The sequence below is a fragment of the Fistularia commersonii genome, chromosome 18, assembly GCF_037954325.1.
Source record: "Fistularia commersonii isolate RoL2024-O1a breed Wild chromosome 18, RoL_Fcom_v1.0, whole genome shotgun sequence".
Lineage (NCBI taxonomy): Eukaryota > Metazoa > Chordata > Actinopteri > Syngnathiformes > Fistulariidae > Fistularia > Fistularia commersonii.
This window is the reverse complement of record NC_141301.1, coordinates 14,776,041-14,800,274: the sequence shown is the minus strand read 5'-3', so window position 1 is coordinate 14,800,274 and position 24,234 is coordinate 14,776,041. Positions and strand designations below refer to the sequence as shown.

General features: G+C 47.5%; 1 protein-coding gene and 2 long non-coding RNA genes across 3 annotated transcripts; all 3 read left to right on the top strand.

Moving 5' to 3' along the window:
- The first annotated feature begins 516 nt into the window (after positions 1–516).
- LOC147224532 (extracellular calcium-sensing receptor-like) lies at positions 517–5,880 on the top strand. Its single transcript, XM_086164268.1, has 9 exons — positions 517–783; positions 1,967–2,053; positions 2,131–2,238; positions 2,791–2,957; positions 3,038–3,494; positions 4,329–4,559; positions 4,658–4,781; positions 4,878–5,350; positions 5,440–5,880. Exons 1-9 carry the CDS (start codon positions 523–525, stop codon positions 5,878–5,880), a joined length of 2,349 nt encoding a protein of 782 aa, XP_086020394.1. The 5' UTR covers positions 517–522.
- A 1,388-nt stretch (positions 5,881–7,268) lies between these two features.
- Positions 7,269–9,152, top strand: LOC147224531 (uncharacterized). The gene is made up of 3 exons (XR_015107485.1): positions 7,269–7,488; positions 7,635–7,827; positions 9,020–9,152. It is a non-coding gene; the product is annotated as an uncharacterized LOC147224531 (long non-coding RNA).
- Positions 9,153–12,156: 3,004 nt separating this feature from the next.
- Positions 12,157–18,240, top strand: LOC147224530 (uncharacterized). Its single transcript, XR_015107478.1, has 4 exons — positions 12,157–12,188; positions 12,314–12,474; positions 12,542–12,653; positions 17,481–18,240. It is a non-coding gene; the product is annotated as an uncharacterized LOC147224530 (long non-coding RNA).
- The last annotated feature ends 5,994 nt before the right edge of the window (positions 18,241–24,234 follow it).

Below are 24,234 nucleotides of genomic sequence, written 5' to 3'. Positions count from 1 at the left end.
GTTCTATTTGACAGTTGGGAACGCGGGGCCTGAACTATTACTGGACGGGATCTGTTTCTTGTTTACTTTGTTCACAGGTTGATCATCTGAACCGATGAGGCCGACGTCGACCGAAACCGATATCCGCTGTCTGGGGCGACGTTAGGGATGCCTCCTGTTTGGAGGAACGCGGCGGAGGGCGGATTTCCCCGGAAAAGGACCGAGGTCACGCTTTTGTTTTTACTGCCGTTTGTGATTTTTCCTCACGATTCTCTCCAGGACATTGGGTCCTGCAAAGTGATCCCCAGCTCCATGTCCCTGCCGGTGCTGGAGAAGAAAGGTGATATCATCTTGGGAGGGCTCTTCTCCCTCCACGATAACGTGGCGGAGCCGGGTCTGCGTTTCACCTCCATGCCTTCGGCCACAAAATGCACCAGGTGATGTAGGAAGGGCCGATCGGATGTGATAGACCGATCGTTTCCCAAGCGCCTGAAGCCAAAGCCCGTCTTCTCCTCCAGGTTGAACTTCCGGACGTTCCGTTGGATGCAGACCATGATCTTTGCCATCGAGCAGATCAACAGAGAAGGCGTGCTCCTTCCAAACGTCTCACTTGGGTACCGGATCTGTGACTCCTGCAGCTCTCCTCACCAGGCCCTCACCGCTGCAGTGGAACTGATGGCAAGGGAGGAGGAGGAGGAGGGCGATGGCGGTTGTCGTGGGAACGTCCCTGTAGTGATAGGGGACGGAGGCTCCACCCAGTCGTTGGTGGTGGCTCGCTTCTTCGGAGTCTTCAACATTCCACAGGTAAGACGTCATTCTTCTCTTATAAAACATCTGATTCGTGCAAATCGTGTGAGTGGCAAGGAAGTCTGTTAGACTGGAGCAGGACATGTATGCTTGCTGTGAGACAACGGTGAGGAGAAGTTCAAGGTGGAACCAGGTGAGGGATCAGCTCTGAGCCCCTCCTTGTTTGCAGTGGTGATGGACAGGCTGACAGATGAGGCGAGACAGGAATCTCCATGGACCGAGATGTTTGCAGATGACATGGTGATCTGTAGCGAGAGCAGGGAACAGGTGGAGGAACATCTAGAGAGGTGGAGGTATGCTCTGGAAAGGAGAGGAACAAAAGTTAGTCACAGCAAGAAAGAATATATGTGTGTGAACGAGAAGAGCTCGGGTGGAACGGTGAGGATACAGGTAGTGGAGATCAAGAAGTTGGAGGATTTCAAGTACTTAGGGTGAACAGTCCAGAAGATATACTTTTATTGTCACAAACAATTATGGATAGAGCGCAAGGTCAGCAAAAATTGTCCACTTAATTTAACCCATCATGGATAAACCATCAGCAGAAGGCAGCTGAGGAGCAGCGCCAGGGGAGCAGTTGTGGGTTCAGTGTCTTGCACAGCAACACCTCGAGGGAGGAATTGGGAGTCGAACCAGAGCAACCAGGACATGGATGACCGCTCTAACCTCCTCCAGAGCATAGGAGACTGGAGAAGAGGTGAAGAAACAGGTTCAAGCTGTTTGGAACGGCTGGAGAAAAGGGTCAGGGGTGATACAAGGGTATCAGCCAGAAGGACAGGAAAGGTGGACAAGACAGTGATGAAACCAGAGATGCTATTTGGTTTGGAGAAGGTGGCATGGAAGAAAAGACAGGAGGCAGAGCTGGAGGTCGCAGAGATGAAGATGCTGAGGTTCTCTTTGGGAGCGACCAGGATGGAGAGGATCAGGAATGAGTCCACCATCAGAGGAACGTTAGATGTTTTGGAGAGAAGGTCAGAGAAGCCAGACTGAGATGGTTGGGTCATGGACAAAGGGGGGATAGGGAATATTGGTAGATGGGTGCTGGAATTGGAGATCTAGTGGAAGACCAAAGAGAAGATTGACGGATGGAGTGAAAGGGGAAAGGAAGTGAGTTGGTGTGAGAGAAGACCCTGAAGGGTCTCCACAGCAATGGAGACCCCGATCGTCCCTTTGTTTCTATCAGGTCAGTTATTTTTCCAGCTGTGCATGTCTCAGTGACAAGAAGGAGTTTCCTGCCTTCTTACGGACGATGCCAAGTGATTCTTTCCAGGTGAGAGGACCAGCTTAAATGCACAATGTGTGTGTGTGTGTGTGTTTGTAATTTTTTTTCTCACGCTCGTCTTTTAGGTCGATGCTCTTGTGCAGCTTGTGAAACACTTTGGTTGGACGTGGGTGGGCGTGATTGCGGGGGATGATGCTTACGGCCGCGGCGGCGCCAGCATCTTCACCAAGCAGGTAAATAACCTACAAATGCCTTTTCTTCTTCCTCTTCTTCTTTCGGCTTTTCCCGTCAGGTGTCGCCACAGCGAGTCAACTTTCTCCATCTAACCCTATTCTCTGGATCTTCCTCTCTCACACCAACTACCTTCATATCCTCTCTCACTACGTCCATAAATCTTCTCTTTGGTCTTCCTCGAGACCTCTTGCCTGGCAGCTCCAATTCCAGCATCCGTCTGCCAATATATTCACTATCTCTTCTCTGTACATGACCGAACCATCTCAGTCTGGCTTCTCTGACCTTCTCTCCAAAACATCGGACATGTGCCGTCCCTCTGATAGACTCATTCCTGATCCTCTCCATCCTGGTCACTCCCAAAGAGAACCTCAACATCTTCATCTCTGCAACCTCTAGTTCTGCCTGCTGTCTTTTGGTCATTGGAACAGTTTCTAGTCCAAACATCATCGCTGGTCTCACCACTGTCTTGTACACCTTTCCTTTTATTCTGGCCAAATGCCTTTTCTATAACTCCATATTTCTCGCTTGTAATCCACTTGTTTGCCCGGCAGATCAGAGAGACGGGCGCTTGCGTCGCCCTCCACGAAATCATCCCGAAGAACCGAGCGCGGTCTGCAGTTTCCTCCATCATCTCCAAGATCCGCACCTCCGGGGCGAAGGTGGTGCTGGTGTTCGCGGTGGAACAGGATGCCACCGCTTTGTTCGACGGAGCCCTCAGGCACGACACGTATCTGCTTGATTTGCGCAAACGTGCTTTTCGCTCATCCACGCTTTCAAATCCAGTCGTTTTCACTTCAGGGAGGGTCTCGTTGGAGTTCAGTGGCTGGCCAGCGAGGCTTGGAGTACAGCTGCTGTGCTCGCCGTCCCGGAGAAGTACCGCAGAATCCTTCGGGGATCCATGGGCTTCGCCATCCGGCGAGCGCGCATCCCAGGCTTGCAGGACTTCCTGCTCCGCCTGCGCCCGCCTGAGGCCTCCGGCGATCGATTCCTGATCCCCTTCTGGGAGGAGATGTTCCAGTGCAGCCTGGGCGCTCGGGACGAGTCGGGGGCCAAACCGTCCTGCACCGGGAAGGAAGACCTGAGGAACGTGTCCAATATCTACTCGGACGTGTCGCAGCTGAGGATCTCCTATAACGTCTACAAGGCCGTGTACGCCGTCGGCCACGCGCTCCGGGATATGCGAGACTGCCATAAAGGGAAAGAGGCGTCTCCTGCGTCGGCGTGTCCGGATGTAAACAGAGTGCGACCCGAGCAGGTGCTTTTTTATGACCTTTTGTTTCGATGAATCGTCCGAGGCAGTGACGTGCGGTGAGCTTCACTATCAGATTTACAGACATATCGACCCTGCAGCTACAGCGTATTTAACATCTGATTGGCAGCAGTTAGCGTTTTTTTAAAATGTCATGTCAGCTTTCTTCACACATGCAAACTGTAGCACCCCAAAAAGCACATTTAGTTTAAAAAAAAGTTACTTTGACTTGTTGGGTAGTTTGGGTATGTCAAGAATCAATGGATGGCTGCACTTGACTTGCTGACTCAAGCTTGCTGTTGCTGTATTCTGCAGCTGAGAAGAATCCCCGGAGTCACGAGCGCCCCCTAGCGTGAGGCAGCAGAAATGCCTGCCTCACTTAGTGGTTCTTGGCGGCTGTTTTATGATCGCTCAGCATAACAGCGAAACTAGCGACATACATACAGTGGTTGACACACTGGAAATGTAGTTTATATAAAAGCAAAAGTGTTTCAACATTTTAAAAGCGACATACCGAGAGACAGCAATACAGTCTTAGTGCAGAACACGCCAGCAGTCAGCCGTCATTGTGTAATCTACGTTGAGGCTCAACAATCGGCAGCCTCACCAAACGTCTCTTCTCAGTATCTGAACATGTGAAAGTTGTAAGAAAAAACAAAACGATCTAAAACTGGTGAAGTTAAAAGGAAAATACCTTTTTTAGTGCAAATATAAATATAACAATTTTCAATTGACATTTTTTTCTTTCCAAGATTGGCAAGTGAGGCACGGCCTCTCCCGCCTCACCCGACTGCACATCGCTGGTCTGAAGGATATGATCTCTAAACCCTCTTTCTACAGCTTCTGCATTACATTAAAAAGGTGAGGTTCCTGGACTCTTTCGACGACGAGGTAAAGTTTGACGAGAACGGCGACCCGGCGGCGACGTACGACTTGGTCAACTGGCAGCTGAGCCCCGGCGGGAACATGGAGTTTGTCACCGTGGGCAAGTTCGACGGCGCCACCTCTTCCGGAAAGCCGAACCTCCAGATCCGGGAAGAATATATCGTGTGGAACGGCGACGAGAGCCAAGTACGGGACGGGACGGGACGGGATGGCAATGGGGTTATTCTGTTCCTTTATGAGACGGCTGTGGACCCATCGTAGACTCTTTGTCCTTCGCGGCATAGGTACCCTTGTCGGTATGCAGCGCCACGTGTCCCGCGGGCACGCGGAAGGCAATCAGACCTGACTTCCCTATCTGCTGCCATGATTGTGTGGTGTGTACAGCGGGGGAGATTAGCAATCAGACCAGTGAGGAACAAGCGCCCGATTTCCGATTAACGAAACGCTTCCTTCTAAGAGTTCCCGGTTTGCGCGGCTAAAGCCTTACTCGTCTTTTCCATCCAGATGCCGTAGAGTGCGTGCGCTGCTTACCGGAGTTCTGGTCCAATGCAGAGAGGACCTCCTGCGTCCCCAAGCACGTGGAGTTCCTCTCCTTTAGCGACACCATGGGCGTCACCCTGATGGCCATCTCCCTCTTCGGCTCCTTCTGCACCGGCGCGGTGGTTTTCGTTTTCTCTTCTCGCCGCACGACCCCGATCGTCAGGGCCAACAACTCCGAGCTGAGCTTCCTGCTGCTTTTCTCCCTGACCCTGTGCTTCTTGTGCTCTCTGACCTTCATCGTCCGGCCGTCCCGGTGGTCCTGCATGCTGCGACACACGGCCTTCGGCGTCACCTTCGTCCTTTGTATCTCCTGCATTTTGGGGAAAACCATCGTCGTGCTCGTGGCCTTTAAGTCGTCGCTTCCCGGCCAAAACGTCATGAGGTGGTTCGGACCCGCGCAGCAAAAAGCCATCATTTCTCTGTGCACGCTCGTTCAGGTGTGGGACGACGACGACGACGACACGAGCACGTCGGGGTAGCACGTAGCGACGCTTTTAACCTTTCCCGAACTGCTCTCTTGGAACAGGTGATCATCTGCACGGCGTGGCTGGTGGTTGCTCCTCCCGCCCCGCGGAAGCTGGTGCCCCGCGAGGGCGCCAACGTCATTCTCATGTGCGACCCGGGTTCGCACGTAGCGTTCGGCCTGGTCCTGGGCTACATCGGCCTGCTGGCCGGCCTCTGCCTCCTGCTGGCCTTCCTGGCCAGGAAACTCCCCGACAACTTCAACGAGGCCAGGCTCATCACTTTCAGCATGCTGATTTTCTGCGCGGTGTGGGCGGCGTTCGTCCCCGCCTACGTCAGCTCGCCGGGAAAATACTCCACCGTCACAGAGGTGTTTGCCATCCTGGCCTCCAGCTATGGACTCTTGGGATGTATATTTGCACCAAAGTGCTACTTGATTCTCTTTAGGCCCGAGAAGAACACGAGAAAACATCTGATGTCCAAAGCCTCTGCCGAGCAGTTTTAGCAAAACGCGATCTTTATTGTTTCCTAATATTCTTCAAGTGTGTTCCTTTTTAGAAAAACGAATGAAGGGAAACCTTGCGCAACAAAGCAATTCCCAATTAAAAAAATTGTAATTAAGTTGGGTTCCACCTTGTAGGGATTCACGCAGGCTTTTGTTTCACCAGCAGGTGGTAGCAGTGTGCTGCTGGCAGCCGTTCATCGCCGCCTCTCAAACACACAAAACAGCTTGAAATCTGTCTTATTTTTAAAAATAAAATTTAAATGTACCCAGGAGGCCAAAAAATGTGTAATACAAAAATAATTGTACGAATAAAATAATTTCAAATAGCACAGATGATGATAATAATGATAATGATGATGATAATAATAATAATAATAATAGTAATAAAAATAATAATAATAATAATACTAATAATGATAATAATAATAATAATAATAATAATAATAATGACTCTGTATTCAATAAAATAACTAAAATACCAAAAAAACCCTACCGACCAGGAAACTCAACCAAGTCTTCATACTTTGTGTCATTTGTTTCACTCAAGAAAAACAACAATGATAATTTGTAAAGAAGTAATAAGTAATCGTAGTTATATGAGATGATTTTGATGATTCTGTTATTTAGGGATTAAAAAAATAAGGTTAAATTATTTTTTAGGCAAATACCCTTTAATATAAGTATATAACATGTAAACATACAGTATAAAAAAAAACATCTTGTAAAACCTGAACAAAATCACCGGATAATCAAGTATTTTACTTGACAAATATATAAAAACACACTTTGCACGTCTGTAGTCACGATCGACTTATAATCACACTCTTACAAGTAATTTAGATAAATCTGCAAAGAGAATTATATTCTCATGAATTATAATTATCCATCCTTTTCATGCCTTCCCATGGAAGAGAATCTTTGGATGCTTCAAGTGACACGAAGCACTGGTTTTTATCATTTAACTGTAAATTTAACCGTAAAAAATGCAATTTAACCGTTAATAAATAACATGTTTTACTCGGTGACCTTGAGTTTGAACAGACGAATCTGAATGCGCTTCTTTGCAAAAGTCCACCCATTTTTTGGTCATTATTATTTCTACACCTTTTGCCACCTGCAAAGGCGATCTCACGGCTGACTTCTGGTCAGAGCACGAAAATCTGTGAAATTATTCCAAGTCACGTCATGTTTTTGTTCCCGCCGGGACGGAGACGCACAGGACAGCCCCGGAAAGGATTCCGAAAAGATCCGGCGGCGTCATCGGCGCACATTTGACCCGAAATAGCGAGACGAGGCGGAGGGTCTCGGAGGTACCGAGATCCCGGCCGTCATTGGTTAATTAAATCCTTATACTTCACAGGCCTTTACGTAGAAACATCACGCCTGGATGTTTCCTGCGAAAACAAACCGAAATGTTTTCCGCAGCTGCTCTCGGGTCAACGCGGATTAACCGGCGCCGATCGATCCGTTGCTCCTCTCTTGGCGGGGGAATAAAACGACGAGGGTGGAGAGGCGGATCTGAGAGGTCTGTCGGAGCCAGACGGGAAACAGATGCCGCAGAAAAGCGGCGTCCCGAGCCGAGAGACGGCGGCGTTTGCGCGCGTTCAGGTATTTTTCAAAACGCATTCCCCCGATTTATGTTCTGTTTCTCCCCTTCCCGAGGGTCTCGGTCTTGAAACTCCCTCTGGCAAATGTGAGACTTTTAAAACCGGATAACAGATGAGGCTCAAGTCTCTCTTTCCATCTCCTCTCAGCTGGCGATCGTCCGCCCAAAGGTCGTCTTGTGCGTGGTGACACGAAGGCCTCGCTGATAAAGCAGAGATTGACGTCATCGACGAAGCAGATTCTGACCAGATGCCTCTCAGAGCCGAGTCGGGACGCCGCGCCGGGAAAAACAAGGAAACGCCGGAGGACGGGAACGAGAATGAGAGGAACCCAGGTGGAACGGTGAGGATAAAGGGAGCCGAGATCAAGAAAGTGGACATTACATTACTTTACATTACATTACATTACATTTGGCAGACGCTTTTATCCAAAGCGACTTACAATAGAGGACATAGGGACTGAAAATAACACTTGCAAATACAATATGCACATGGAATATACAGAACAGTAAGCTTGGGTTTATTTTTTTTATTTAATTTTTTTTGACAAAGACATACACAAACGTACACACACACACTGCATAGCCTAGCTTGGTGCCCAACCTGATCCGGGGCGGCTCACGCATCAGCGCAGTAAATAGTCCTGAAAGAGAAAAGTTTTTACCTGTTTCTTGAAGGTTGAGAGAGATGATGCTAGTCTTGTTGCTTCCGGAAGTTTGTTCCACCACTGAGGTAGTAGAACTGAGAACAGTTTTGCCTGAGATCGCTTAGAGCGAGCAAAAGATTGACACAATCAATCAACCCAAATCACACAATCAGAAAAACTCTATTTGTCTCCAGAGGGGCAAACGGGGGGCACATGAGGTAGCTGCATAAAAGTTGTGACCATGTGAACATCAAGAATAAAATGTAAAAGAAAAAAAAAAAAAAAAAAAAGATAGACATAAAAAAGAGAATAATATATATGTGAAGTATAAATAATTATACATATATAAATATTATATATATTTATATATTATATAAATATATACATATATAAATAATTATGCATATATACATACATACATACATTTATATATATTGCTGTGCAAAATTGTGCAAATTGTTGGTGCAAAATTGCTCTGCATTAATTCAAATTAATAATTCAAATAAATATAACACTTATGGTCAACAGTCCAGAAAAGATGTCAAGATGTGAGTTTAAACAGGTTAGAATGGGTGGAGAAAAGAGATAGAATACCAGAAGGAAATCAGCCAGAAAGAAAGGAAAGTTGGAGGAGACAGTGGCGTATGCTCTAAAAACCTTTTTTGAGCCAAGGCACATATTTTACATGAAGAAATTCGGACGGCTCGGCACCAAATAAACGTTTTTTTATGAAATCGAATGAAACTGTGATCTCAATTGACTTCCTCCGTGTGAAATCTGGCCCTGTTTGATTGAACACGAAGCCAATATTCTCGCAGGAACTGAGCAGAGACACACAAAGATCTCCTTCAACTGCTCTGAGTCTCTTTTTATGTCTTTTTTTTTCCAGTCCTAAAGCTCGCATAGGTATGTTGTGAAGAAACGGAGCAGAGCTGAAATAGCTCTATTTTCCAGAATGGGGACCTCCTGAGGAGCAGCTGGTAGATCCACCTTCATTCACTACCTGTTGCCTTCTAGTAGAAGAGCATTTCAATGTTGTTCCTGTACCTGCATGCTGCCCACATAGATAGATGAACCAAGACACATTATTTGGTTTAATAAAAACAGTTTGGACCAATCGGGTGAAATTAATTTAGAAGGAAAACATCTAAAATGTTGTGATGGTTGCATTCTGGGAATATACAGCAAATTTAGTTTTTGACGTCCATTGCGGAGGAGAGTGTGGAAAATAGTGTCAGAGGTACGAAGGGATAGAAGACTATCAGCCAGAAGGAAAGGAAAGGTGGAGGAGACAGTGGGGAGATGGTGCTGGATGGACTACAAACACTGACAATGACCTAAAGACAGGAGATGAAGATGTTGAGGTTCTCTTTGGGAGTGACCAGGATGGAGAGGATCAGGAATGAGTCCATCAGATGTTCTGGAGAGAAGGTCAGAGAAGCCAGACCGAGATGGTTGGGTCATGGATAGATGAGGGAGAGTCAATATATTGTAAGGAGGATGCTGGAATTGGAGGTCGAGAGGAAGACCAAAGAGAAGTACCATGGACGTAGTGAGAGAGGATATGAAGTTAGTTGGTTTGAGAGAGGAGGATCCAGAGACTAGAGTTAAATGGAGAAGGTGGATTCGGTGTGGAGACTCTTGAAGGGCAAAGCCCAAAAAAAAAGACGACTTTGTAACAGGGGTGCAGGACATGTATGTCCACAATGAAGTGATGACTGAGACGGTTTGAATATCAACACTCCTCTGTTCATGTCCAAACTATGCTGCAGATCCAGGTAGAAGGTCGCTGTCTCAAAATGTGAGACTTTCCACGAAGAACACGGGGGGTACATGTGTTCACTCGTTTGCAGAAATATAGTTTGGATCAAAAAGAGCCGGCAAACCAAAATGGGAGGAACTGGACTGCGTGGATGTGCAAATCCAGCGCCACCACCTGAATCTTGCCTCGGATTCCATCGCTCCTGCCATCATCCCCCGGAAAGCCGCTCGGGATCAGGTTTAGCGGTAAATACCGGGCTCACTGCTATTTGTCTCCTCCTTCCAAATTACGGTTGATTATTTGGCCGCGCCTCCGGTTTTCCGCGGTGCAGCTTCGCCCTTGAACTTTTGTTTCGGAAGAAGACGGGCTCCGCTTGCGTAACAGTCTACGGGGGGAGGGAACGATTACGGCGACGGAATGCATCCGACAAGATGCTGGAAAATGTAAGGCGATAACGTGATGTGTTGCGGTCGCCGTTATTTCTATCCATTCCTGTGAATCCAGGGGATTTACTTTCCCTCCTCCGCCGCGAACCTGTGCACTTTTCTCCTCGGAGGTGAACGCCACACGCCGACGTCAGATGTTTTTTAGTCGAAGGCCTCGGGAGGATAACGGAGTACTTTGCTGCGCCAGAACAGAGGAGACACATAGCTTGAGATCTCCTCGGACCGCTCGGGCCTCCTTCGGCGGGAAACTAATGGAGACGGAAACAAACAGGCCGGCGGGTCGGTGTAACCATAGAGATGGAGAAAAATTGTGAAAAGGACACCAGAGAGCCATTAGCAGATTCAGGAACCAACTTGGTTCCCCAGCTAATGATGCAGGCTGACCAAGAGTCCGAGAAGGCACTTCCTGTTGTTGTTCTCACACACACAAAGAAGCCCAAGAACTGTAAATACCTGCAAAAATACAACAACCATGTCTTGCTTTTTTTTTTTTTTTCTCTCTGTCTCCGTGTTTTGGTCTTTTTTAACATTTTCATACCGTTATTTCCAGTTATTAATTAGCGCACCTGTATATGAGCTGCTAAAAATAACTAAATAAGTCATTCATTCATTCATTATCTGCACTTCTTCTTCTGCAGTCGAGGTACGCACAACCATCCACGCGTCATACGGAGACAAATAAACGTCACCCTCTGGAGAACCTGGAGGACCAGGGACCTTCTTGCTGTGAGGCTGAAGTGCAAGCTGCTAGCTGCTTGCTGCTAGCTGTTAGCCGCTAATGCCAATCATAACACCATGATTGGCATTAGCAAATTTGCATTTGGTGTTTTGGTGTCATGATTTGCATGAGCAAATCGGTGTGAGTTGCAGGATCTGCTTTACTGTTTCGGCGTATCGAACCGGAAGTAGTGGAACCGACAATTATCAAATCTGATTTATACATTCCACTTTCAGATGGTCGCCATCAGATTTAAAACCTAATCCGTGTTCATTAAAAAGCCGGCTTTTCAGCGCAGATTTAATGAATTTGTTGCGTTGACGCCATTAAAGCGGTGGATTTCACACACAGTAAGGTTGTTTTTTTTGCATTTAGGCAACTATAACATTGAGCGTACCTGAATATAAGCCGCACCGGCTAAAAATAGCTAAATAAATACATGTTTGTATATATATATATGTGTATATAGGCTGCAATTGTCTATAAGCTGCAGTAATATGAGATATTTACACAAAAACATTTTACTTTTAATTTAATACATCGCGGTAACATCCAAGAATACGCACTGGAAATGTTTTTTCCAAACAGATGGAAAAGATGACTAATAAATAAGATAAGGAAAAGTCCATCCATGCATCCATTTTGTAACTCCAGCCAATCCCTGTCTTGGTCTTCCTTCTGCGCCAAAACTGTTAAAGTCGTCTTCTTCAGTCGATCGGCCTCAGAATTTCGCGCTCATTTGATCAGTCCGATGCGACGGGGCTAAATGTTTTGGTGGCCTGAAGCTGGTTAGCCCCCAGGAAAACATAAATTAGCCACATAGTCGTTCAAAGTTTGTGAAAAAAGTAGCGGCTTATAGTCCGGAAATGACGGTAAATTGAGTTTTTCCATTGGTTTCCTTTACTTTCGTATTATTTGTCTAATCGAACAATTTCAAGCCCCCCGGAAGTTCGAATTGATGTTTTTCTCTCTCGCAGCCCCTCTATCTGCCGGAAATTAGCTTGTATTTATTATCCTTGCCCCTTCTAATCACTCCGGCATGTCATTCCGAAATGCAAATGACATCACCATTATTGTTTCTCTTCTTATCTAGGTTGAAAAAAGAAATCAGCGCACATCCCGAGTCTTCACAGTGGGTTGACCGCTGATCATTGGAGATCCAGATTCTTCCGTTCCTTCCAGCTGTTTCCCAATCTAACCCTCTCTTCTGCAACCTGTCCTCCTCCCCTTGGTCCGTAAACCTCCTCTCTGGTCCAGATCTTCACCGTCCCTCCACTTTATCTCCGAAACATCCCAAAGAGGACCTAAAACATCTTCACCTCCAGCTCTGCCGCCCTTGGCTCAGAAAACATGGCCTCTCTCCTCCATCACACCTCGGAAACTTTTCCGCAACCCAATTAGGACGATCACGGATCGAGGTGAAATGCACGTACGACTAAAAATACCCGGCAGCGACAGGTACTCCATTAATGTCAATGTTTGCAGCCAATCCGGCGCCCCGAGCGCATCCGTCACGCCGAACCGTGCGGAATCTGGGACAGTTGGCGTCCTGGCCTGAATGAAATGAGCGGAGCTTCTGGATCTGACAAGCAAGAAGGTACTTTTCGGATGATTTATCGCCTTAGTGAGCACAAAAAGTGGTTTTAATTGCTATTTTCAAGGCTTACAGGCGGCGTGATGGTTATTTCGGCTTCCAATTTTGGGAGAATGTCTGATGCCAGGCATTTCGTCGGGATTAGGTCCTCGTCTTCGCCGATAAATCTTATCTTGACGAGAGGCCTATTCAATTTCCTGGAAACATATTGCCCGTAATCCAAGAAGCGTCCGACAGGCGGGGATCCTCTCAGGAATTTAGCTTTGAGAAGATGATCCACTTTCAGGAAACGCGGATCCACCAGCTTGGCTGGTTGCTCTGCATCAGCGTTCCCCGATTTTCCTTCTGATTCGGCCGAGGTGCAGGTCCGAGGCTTTGCTCGAACGGTCGGAGTCTGGACCAGCTCCAAAAACGAGCGGTGGTCTTTCCGCGCAGACCCCAACTTGCCACCTTGGGCACTGAAGATTCCTCGACTCCCGAAAACAGACCATATATGGTTCACGTTTAACCGACAACTTTGAGCGGCTGCTGCGGCGCTGGAATGTTAGTCATTTCCAAACTCGTAAACAACCATTTTAGCATGAAACTAATGAAACGGCCAACGATTCTTCGAGGTACTTTTACATACTTGATACCGAGCCATGCTGGGTGCTTGCCAGGGGACATATAGAATACGATGAATGATATAAAACGAGAAAAAAAAAAGCTTTTTTTGAGTAAAAACCCAAAGTGTTTGAAGTATAAAGAGCATGTGCTGAGGTGTACCTTCTTGGCGATGTGGGCCACCTCGTGCTAAATAATTTCTGCTGTTGCTGCTCAAAAAGGAATTTTAAAGATCTCGATATTCTAAATATACTTCCAGTCATTTTTTTCAAATCACTCCCTGCTGTTTAACAGCTGATTTGTACCTCTTTCCACCCACCCACACACACACACACACGAACGACAACCCTATTCCCCATCTGCCGAGGCTAAACCTGGAAGACACACTCGAAATAGACCCTGAAGTAGGGTGCGCTTCAGAAGTGTTCCTCGGTGTATCCATGGTACTGGGCACCGCGTCATTTCTTTCCACACTAATGGCCAGAAAAAGGAAGGGGAGTCTGATACGTACAAATCACGACGGCAACGGCGGCGGCGGGAGCGCTAACGGTAGCGCTAACGACACAATCAGTTTGACCACTTAGTTCTCAAATTGTCCTGTTTTAAGGAGCGGCCATATGTGGGCACGTAAGGGTGCTCCAGTGGATGTACAATTAGCCGAGGGGAATAAACCAGAAGTGGCCATTACGGAAAGGGACGTTACAGGGAGCGTGAAGAGAGCTGTCATTTTCAGGACCCGGGGCCTGTCAGACACAAGTGTCCGTCCAATTACACCTCGAGTGCTTCCCCGACCCCCCCTTTTTTTAATTTCCCGATCTTTCTTTTTGGTCCCGCAGTCCGATCAAGCAGGCGCCGTCCGCTCCCTTTGAGCTTTCTCGCATCCCGAACCCTCTGCCGTCGCTTCGCGTTCTTTCACTCTTCGCTAAACGGAGGCCGTTAGCATTTAACGTTCCGCGGGTCATCGGAGTCGCGCGATCGAAACGGTAGTTAACCTTCGTGATTTTCTGAATTTCAACATTTTCCACCACGAATGCCAACCGCTCCGACAACGATTTCTTCTTTCGTCCTCATTATATCATCGCCAGCATTGGGAGCGAGTGCCAAAAGATAGACGGCGCGGCAAATCTTCCGTAATTGCATTTCAATGCCGTCCGGCGAGCATCCTTTATTTAACATTTTCCTCCACAATGGAGGAGCTCGGTTGCCAGGCGCAATTTCCAGCCCCCTCCCCGGTGTGTCGGTGCGAGCAGACGGCCGCAACGGAAGGACGTCGGGACGTAAAACAGCGAAAATAAAAGACATCGAAGGAATACACAAATTTAAATATAGGAAGAAAAAGTACCGTGATTTACGAATTATAAGCCGCCACTTTTTTCACACCGCGGTTTAAACAACGATGCGGCTAACTTATGGATTTTTGGGGGGAAAATGAGCTTCACGCCGCCAAAACATTTAACTCGGACCGATGAAATGAGCAGAAAATTCTGAATCAGAAATTGCTTTTGGTTGAAAGCAGCTCCTGCTACAGAGTCAAGTGGGGGACAATCAAAATAGAGCTCTATAAAAAGAATAAAAAAAAAAGAATTAAAAAGAATTAAACAGTGAATAATAAAAATAAAGTAAAAAGAATGGTAAAAAAAATCAAATAAATACATAAAAATAAAGTCAAAGGTATGTCAATATATATAGAAATATATGCGACGTATATACATTTGTATTTACGAGTACATGTATATGATTACATGTCGTAATTCCGGTTATAAGGAGGGGTTGTTGTACAGTTAAACAAGATAGAATAAGATAGATGGTTGGACTTTGTCCTTGTGTTATTTATTATTCATCTTTTTCATCGGCGGTGTACTGTTTGGAAAAAAGCAGTACATATTTGTGGATGTTACCGCTATGTATTTAATTAAAAGTTAAATGTTTCTGTGTAAGTATCCCATGTTACAACCTGCAGCTCAAAGACAAGATCGGCCTGTATATGTGCACATATATTTATTTAGTTATTTTTAGCCGGCGCGGCTTATATTCAGGTGCGCTCAATAGGAAATTAGGGTCATAGCTGCCTAAATGCAAAAAAAAAATTAAAAACGCCTTACACTGTGTGTAATCCACCACTTTAATGGCGTCAACACGACAAATTAATCACATGGGCACTGAAAAGTCCGGCTTATCGATGAACACCGATTAGGTTACAAATGTGATGACGACCACCTGCAAGTGGAATATATAAATCAGCCTCAATAATTGTCGACTCTTACATCGGTTCCACCACTTCCAGTTTGATACGCCGGAACAGAAAAGCAGATTCTGCAACTCACGCCGATGACGCCATGATTTGCAATAGCGGCTAGCGGCTAGCGGCTAGCGGCTAGCAGCTAGCGACTAGCGACTAGCGCTTCACAGCAAGAAGGTCCCCGGTCGTGTCCATGTTCTCCCTTGTCCCAATGGGTTTCCTCCAGGTTCTCCGATTAACTGGAGACCCCGACCATCCAACCAACCATCCAGGCAGCCACATGGATGGTTGGTTGTAAGTACCGCAGAAGTAGCAGAGCCGATAATGAATGAATGACTTTGGCAGCAGCAGTTCTCCTTTAAATGAGCTTAATAAAGAAGAGCCCGTGGTCAGTGGGCACGTTTCCCTGCAGAGTCATACTCCGTTACATAACACCCCACCATCTCCCCCCTAAACCTCCCCTTGATTTCTGGCATACAGTTGCATTTATATATTTATTTATTAGTTTTAAACCTGGCTCATAAAACCGCAAACGCCGGAAAAAAAAAAAAAACAATCTTCATGCCAGCTGGTTCGAGCGAAGCCGAACACGTCTCCCCTGGATTTAGTTTTCCATTGAATTTCAATCATAGCGGTGCCTCTTCAATTATAAATGAAATGCTAATCATGAATTCCTTTTGTCACTGCTGCTAATCTTCCTTCACAGCTATTTTTATGGCTTTTTTCAGAAAGAGGGAGGGGGGGGGGTGTTGATGTTGTTGATGAATTAATGAGATACAACATTAATAAGTCCCAGATAGTTACCGTTTCAAAGTTCGAGGCGATCCAAACGCTGCTTTCATCCGATTCCTCGCGTGGACGGACGCACAATCGGCGAGCGCCGCCCACCTGTCGTACCAATCGCACAAAATCTTCAGATCTGTTTAATAAGATCTTGCTTCCCACTCGGTTACTGACGTTCTTTATCACGGTGGAGTCATACATGGAGTTTGACTTTGACGGATGACAGTTTGGGCGTTCCCGTGTGACACCGCCGTGCGTCGCTGACTTAGAAGTCGATGATAAAGACTGAATTCACAAAACAACAAGCGCTTGATTATGACTAGAAACTGACGAATGAGGACTCGTTGATTTTCCAAGAGGCGACGGTTCTGCCTCCAAACAAGAAGCTCCCAGGTTTGGAGTTTCCTTGTTCTTCTCGTGGGGTTTCCTCCGGGTTCATCCCGGGTTCATCGGAAAACCTAAATACAGTGACTCCTTAAGATACAATTCACTTTATATATGTTTTTTTTTTTTTTTTAGGATACGAAGCGTGATCGGAGCAAACTTTTTCCTTGAAATATGAAAAATATGTCATGACAAGAGCAAGAAAATCAAAATGTGACATTTGCACAGGACGCGCCAAATGCACTCCCACAACTCCTCGTAGCTTCCGGCATCCCTCAGCCACCTGGTCCGTGTCATGTTCCTATCTTTCGTGTGGCATCATTTCATATCTTTGTGCTTATTTTGAGTATTTATTTAATCGTTATGGTTCCCTGGGAAAGCGAGCAATGAACCGAGAAAGAAGATACTTTCTATGGAAACAAAGCAGGAAATAATAGCGAGGCACCGACGTGGTGTACGTGTGACCCATATCGCATGTGAATATAATCACAACGCATCCAGTATTTGTACCGTCCTAAAGCAAAAGGAATCCATGAAGCCGTCCATTACTATCATGTCCCAAAAACAGACATCAATACACGACCACATATGGAAAAGTTGCTTCAGATGTGGGTGAAGGAGAAACAGATCGCTGGCGATACCAACACGAAAACAATCAGAAGTGAGAAAGCATGTTCTAGATATTGGTATTTAAAACGTGAGATTTATTCAATTCCGAAAATTCATTTATGACGTAAAAAATCTACAGCTTGCCTGTCCGACATCTCAGATTGGATGGCAACTAACCGCCTGACAAGACTGAGTTGCTCTTTCTCCTGCAGAAAAGACCTGGCCGTCACCATCGACAACACCGTGGTAATGCAAACCACAACCGCCAGAAACCTGGATGTGGTCCTGGACGAGCAACCGTCGTTCTCGGCGAACGTCGCAGCAGTTGCAAGTTCCTGCAGGTTCCTCCTTCTCGACATCAGGAAGATTGGCAGATTCCTCTCGGAGGATACGGCGCAGATACTCATCCGACCTCTAGTCTCCTCTCGTCCGGACGACTGCAACTCCATCGGGCCTCTGGAGCTTCTTCAGAAAGCGGCAGCCCGCCTGGCGTTCAACCGTCCCAAATTCTCCCACACAACTCCCCTTCTTATGTCCCTTCACCGGCTCCCGGTAGCCGCCCGCATCAAGTTCAAGACCCTGGTGCTCGCCGACCGGGCGGAGAACGGGACGCCCCCGTCATATCTTCAGGAAACCGCGTGGAACCGGTCTCGGCTCTTCTCCGTCTCGGATCCTCAGTGGTGGAACCAACTCCCGAAAAGGTCAGAACAGCAGGGTCGCTGCCCATCTTCCGCCGTGAGCTAAAAACGTACCTCTTCACCAAGCACTACCCCACTAATCACACTTAGCACCCCCCAAAAAACAAAAGGAAGAAATGAATGTATGTATGTATATGGTTTTGAGATGTGCCATTTGGTAGAGCGGTGACTTCCAAACGACAGCCGGTACTTTGGATCTTCGGTTATTGAATTGCAATTTTGTAATGTAATGTAACGCGAACCCACTTCTGGAACGAATGACATTGCTATCTTAAGGGGCGGCTGCCAGATGCTTTGTGAATGCGAGGGCGAACGGTTGTATGTCTCTATGTAGCCCGGTGATCGGCTGGTCCGGGACGAACCTCGCTTCTCAGGCCAATGACAGCCTGGAAAAGGCTGCAGCCCACCTGCCACCCTAATGCAGGATAATAAAATACTCTGATTTGTATCTTGGGAGCAGAAGCTCTCTGAGTTGCAGCGTTCTGACCCCTGGCTGCCCGTAGAGCTGGCGCTACTTGTTTTATTTATTTTTAGTATTTCGAGGACATCGGTTATGCAAATCTGAGATTCCCGGGAGCAGGTGCTTATTTAGAAAATTGGGTGTCAAGAATGACTGGGCAAAGCGAGGACATGACTCACAGTATAGTAACAACTGAAAGTGCAAAAGGAAAATCGAAAACTCAATGAACTATGGAGGCGTGGACAAGACGAACCAGCGACCATGTATGCTTGCACGATTAAATGGAACAGGTGGACCAAACCGTGGAGCGTTAACATCTTCCAGGTCTTGGCAGTGTGAATGGATCCCATCAAGAAGGACATTTAGGGGTCTCTTCTGCTAAAACAAGAATAATTACAATCTTAAAAATAAGAAAATGAAGCACAAATGTGGGCGGTTTGGTGTCTCCTTCAAGCTCAGAGGCTTGGATGCTCCTCGTTGTTTCCACGATTCTTCTGGACGGAGATCTGAGACGTTTTTCTGCTGGGATCTGCCGGAGCCATTCAGCTCCAAGTGACCCAACCACCATGGGGACCCCGCATCTTCTCTGACTCCTTCTTGAGGTCCTGCCATGTCTCCAGCTTCTCGTGCTCGCTTTTCCTGAAGTTTCTGTCACTTTTCTGAATTGTGACACCCAACCCAATGGTTGTCTTTGACTTCTTGTCCTCCGCTGTGATGTTTGGTCGATTCATCATCACCAATTTGTCCACCTGGAACCGAAAGTCCAACAGGGGGTTTGGCTCGGTTTGATCTAGATCAGCTTCGGAGAGGTCTTCCACCATGATCCCTGCACCTCCGGCTCATACTCGGTGCCCGGATGCCAGCCTAGTGGACAGGACGTTCCATGCAAGAACTTGTCCATCCGTGACAGCTCCTCTGGCTCCTCCATACTGGGCTTCTGCTGCTGTAGCAGATCCCCGTTGGGGGACATCTTCCTGATGTTCTCCTGCTGATTCCTCTCAGATAGCGGCTCTGACGCTTACTTGTCCGCCGCCTCTTGTTTTCCGCTCAGTGTAAAGCCTAGGGGACACTAGACTTCTGGTGAAGGCCTCCAAGTTTTGCAAGGAGTCTGATCACTGGCAGGCCGAAGGTGTTTATTGCCCGGATCTTGTTCTTGCCATCCAGCTGACTTTTCGGGACTCGCCTCACCCTCCGAAAGCATTTGGCTGCTACCGAACTCCTCATGGTTGCCATTTGTCCACGGGCTCCCCAGGTATTTGTGGATGCCCCGAATATCTGCCATGAGGCCTTCAGATAGTTCAGCTTCTTCAGCGGTGATCGACCTCCCTTTTCTGCACACCGTCCGCCCACACATAGCCAGTCCCGATGATACCCCGATGTCAAATCTGTATACCCGTTGAGGTTGATGTCACTTGTAGTCTTGGCCTTCCGCTTGATGCCATCCACGTGGAGGAGGTGGCTGATTGCCGGCCGGCTTCAGAATGAGCAACCAAGGAGAGTCTTGGGGACGTTGTGGCCGAGGGCGGTTCAGGTCAGAAGAACAGCAGGGAGGGGACGACTGCATCTGCTTGGGCTACCAGACTGCATCTGATGCATATATATATAGATAAATAATATATCTATTGATATGCGTGTGTCTATACTGGCCCACATTCTTTCAGATTTTGTCAGTCCACTAAAAAGCTTCACTTACTGAGGTGCTGAATTATTCACGTTTACCTTCTGCCCACAGCTTCTGTTGCTGGATCTCGGTGTTGCGTTTGACACCATTGATCTCCTTATATTCTTAGAACTGGAAAATCGCTCGAGTTTTATGTTTCTGCTCAAGCGTACTCGTGATTAAAATTTTACTCATATGAGAGAACACATTTTCCGAGCTACTCCCCGGATAACGCGGCTGCGAGAAGATCACAATGATTAAACGCAGTTAGTTAAATCCGAGGCCTCTTTGGCTCCTTGTAAAATGAAATGTAATCTAATTGCCTTCTAATTTATGATCAAACCCGCAGCTCTAAGAAAATACTCAGGATTTTTTGATCAAATTGCGGCGCCCCTTGACAGACCCGGATCTGGCTGGATGGAACTGTCTTGCTCGATGGCCAAATCAAAGAATTGACAAAGACGGGCCGTACGCTCTTCAGCGGCTGATGAACAGACTAATAAGATCTCCAGATGTTTTCGGACGCTGCCACCGACGAGAGCCGCCGCCTCCACCAAAACCCCCCTTTCTCCCTTTTTGCAGTTCCTAGAACCTTTACCGGACCGAGGCTTTTTTTTCCCATGCATCGGGACGTCAGAGGAACCTCCTACTCCCAGGCAGTCCCACAGGAGCGTGTAGGCGCGTGATAATTAGTAGAACTCACAAGCCTCGGCTGCTAACAGATATCTCTTGCGGCGCGCCAACTGCAGTGGTCCCTGGTCAACAGTTTTCTTGGGTCAAAACAAACTGAAGCTGCAAGAAACGGAGTGACGGAGAGCTCCTTCTGGCTTCAGAGGGAGTTCAGGGAGAAGATAAAAAAACACTTGAACCCATCTGATCTTCTTCCTTTGGGCTTTTCCCTTCAGGGGTCTCCACAGCCAATCAACCTTTTCCTTCAGGGGTCGACCTCACGACATCCATACATCTTCCTTTTTGGTCTTCCTCTAGACCTCCTGCCAGGCAGCTCCACCTTCAGCAACCATCTACCTAGATCTTCACCATAGTTTGGACATGAACAGAGCAGTGTTCGTATCCCAACCGTCTCAGTCATTACTTTGTGGTGGACATACATGTCCTGCACCCCTGTTACAAAGTCTTCTTCTCCTTTTGGCTTTTCCCTTCAGGGGTCTCCACAGTGATTCAACCTGCTCCATCAAACCCTGTTCTCTGGATCCTCCTCTCTCGCGCCAGCTACCCTCATATCCTCTCTCACGACGTCCATCAATCTTCTGTTTGGTCTTCCTCTAGACCTCCGATTCCAGCATCCGTCTACCAATATATTGACCCTCCTTCCTCTAGCCATGACCCAACCTCCTCTGACCTTCTCTCCAAAACATCTAACATGTCCCGTCCCTCTGATCGACTCGTTCCTGATCCTCTCCATCCTGGTCACTCCTAAAGAGAACCTCAGCATCTTCATCTCTGTAGTTGCTTTACGACAGTAAGATTTGTTGGTTTTGAAATAACATATCAGTAATACCGGGCATGTTATTCTAGATACTTCCTTCGGAGAGGAATGAAGGTTAGTTGCAGTAAGACAGAATAAATGTGTGTGTATGAGAGGATCCTGGCTGGAACGTTGAGGCTACGGGGAGTGGAGATCAAGAAGTTAACAGTCCAGAGCGTAGGAGAGTGTTGAAAAGAGGTGAAGAGACGGGTGAAGAACAGTGTCAGGAGGGGTATATTCAATACATTTTTGTCGAAATCTTCTTGTCTTGGCAACTAGACTTGAATTTTTTCACTTGAAGACATTTCAACCCTCTTCTTCACTTCTGAACTGAACTTCTGAACAGTTCAGAACTGAAGACGCCTCTTGGATGGGGGAAGTAATTCAAGTCCATTCGCCAAGACAAGATGATTTCGACAACAATTCACCACGACCTGGACGACCGAGAACCTCCACAGACAATTTATTGACTCTCCCTCCTCTGTCCGTGACCCGACCATCTCAGTCTGGCTTCTCTGACCTTCTCTCCAGAACATCTAACATGTACCGTCCCTCTGATGGACTCCTTCCTGACCCTGTCTGTCCTCAAAGAGAACCTCGACGTCTTCATCTCTGCGATCTCCAGCTCGGCCTCCTGTCTTTTGGTCGTTGTCAGTGTTTGTAGAGCATACCGCATCATCTCGCCACTGTCTTGTCCACCTTTCCTTTCCTCCTGGTTGATTGTCTTCCATCTCATGATAACTTCAACCCATCTGATAGTCCAATGTGATCCACCTCCATGTCGCCCTTGTCGTCTTCTTCTTTTCCGTTCCCCACCGAGGCCCCTCACCGCCGGCCTGGAGGAGGGGAGTTCCTGGAACGAAACTGAAGCCGTGCAGTTCTTCAAACTGATTTCTTTTGTCGGGTCACCAACCGGCCAGAAGGTGCAGCGGATGAATATGAAATCCAAATCCCTGGATTTTCCCCGTGGTCACTCGGGGCTTTCGGCCTTTCACGCGCTCCCTATTTGATGACCGCCAAACCGTAAAGGGTGTTTCCTGCTTAGTGGACACCTTCTGCGTGCGATCCTCCGGCAAACCCATCCTTTAAAACACATCTTGACTTATCCGTTGGTTATTCTATCTTCTAAATGATCTGTTTATCAACGTAAACGAATGGGATCCCCGGAGACGAGGTTCTCAGCTGCTGCAGATCCCGCGGGGCCGGGAAAGCGAGGGCCCGGCGCAGCTGGGACCAGATCCCCGGAGGAAAACCTCGCGCCGGGAACGCTCTCTGCTCCGGCAGCTACGCCGAGGTTGAATTTGTGCGGTGGGAGAGACGGGAATCAAAGCGAGGTAAACGCGACCGACGGAGAATAAAAGAAGGATTTGAATCCTAATTCTCCGAGCTTATTCCGAACCACGGCGGACGCCAACATCAACTCTTCGCGGCGCAGAGCCTGGCACCCGTTATTACTGGGAGATTAGAGTGGACGGCGGCGCCATGCCCAAGAGAGGTAAGGAACCTTCACCTCCGCCGGGGGCCGACCAGAAACCGATCCAGATTAAAATCAAATAAATGTTTCCACATCCCGGCTACTTCATTTCTTTTTTTTTTTTTTTTTTCTATTTGTGTCTCCAGCCGAGGACGCGGCGGCTCCGTCTCACAAACTCTTCCCCGCTCTGCTGATCGTCGGGTGGATCGTCGGCTGCACGGCGGTCGTTTACTTTGTCTTCATATTCGCTTGGGTACGAGAGCGCCGTATATATCGCCTGTATTTCCAGCACCTTCGCCGCCGAACGTCTCCCCTTCGAATTTAAGCGTCGACGTCTTCGCTTATGCGTTGAAATCTTCCCCCCGCCGCCACCTTAGTTAGCGGGGTTCAATGTGATTTAAGGTTCCCAGACAGTTTAATGAATTTGTGTCTACTTTCAGTGCAACAGTGGGACTCACACTTACGGTTTTGAATGGCGGATGATGTGATGCCTTATTTATGATTGGATTCTCCTACTTTAATGAAATTCCGGTCAGCCTCGGCTGAACTTTCAATTTTTAAAGATTAGGATGTCATAGGTCTATTTTAGCTTTTAGAAAACCTCTCCGACTGTAGCATCAGCATACGTGTCCGTCCTACTAATGGGTATCGATTTTTTTTTTTTTCTGTTTGGCAGAGGGGGCGCTGATCGAGGAAGAAACTGAATTCATCCCAGATATGAAGTTCTCCTCCCTGGAAAGCCGCCCTCGCTTTGCTGGGGTTTTAATTTCAGATTCTGATTTTTTTGCTGGCCGCACTGAAATGCTGATTTGATAGTTATCCCGCCGCGACCTACCCGCTGCTTGTTAATTAGAACGGAAAAAAAAAATCACCCCGCGCCACCAGGTACGCCTTCCCCTACGTCGTTTCGAGAATCGCCGATCCGATGGAAACGTCGTATTCGCTCCCGGTTCCTGCTTGAACGACAAAAAAAGCGCGTGAGCTTCGGCTCCGCCGTCGTCCTCCGGGTGCATCGGTGGATCCGAGATGCAAACATCTGCAGTTCCAACTCTGCAGGGATAAATTAAACACAATGAAGAAGTAGGAAAAATCAAATTTGGACCCTGCGCCCGAGGCCGTGGACGGAGGGTCGGAGCCAATCCCAGCTGTCGCCTGGCGAGAGGCGGGGTTTCGCCACGGACCGGACGC

What these genes read in the sequence shown, in the direction of transcription:
- LOC147224532 (XM_086164268.1), top strand. Translation starts at nt 523, where the DNA reads ATGCAGACCATGATCTTTGCCATCGAGCAGATCAACAGAGAAGGCGTG. An exon ending in GGAACGGCGACGAGAGCCAA is followed by an intron (nt 4,560 to 4,657) that starts GTACGGGACGGG and finishes TTCGCGGCATAG; the next exon opens with GTACCCTTGTCGGTATGCAG. An exon ending in CTCTGTGCACGCTCGTTCAG is followed by an intron (nt 5,351 to 5,439) that starts GTGTGGGACGAC and finishes CTCTTGGAACAG; the next exon opens with GTGATCATCTGCACGGCGTG.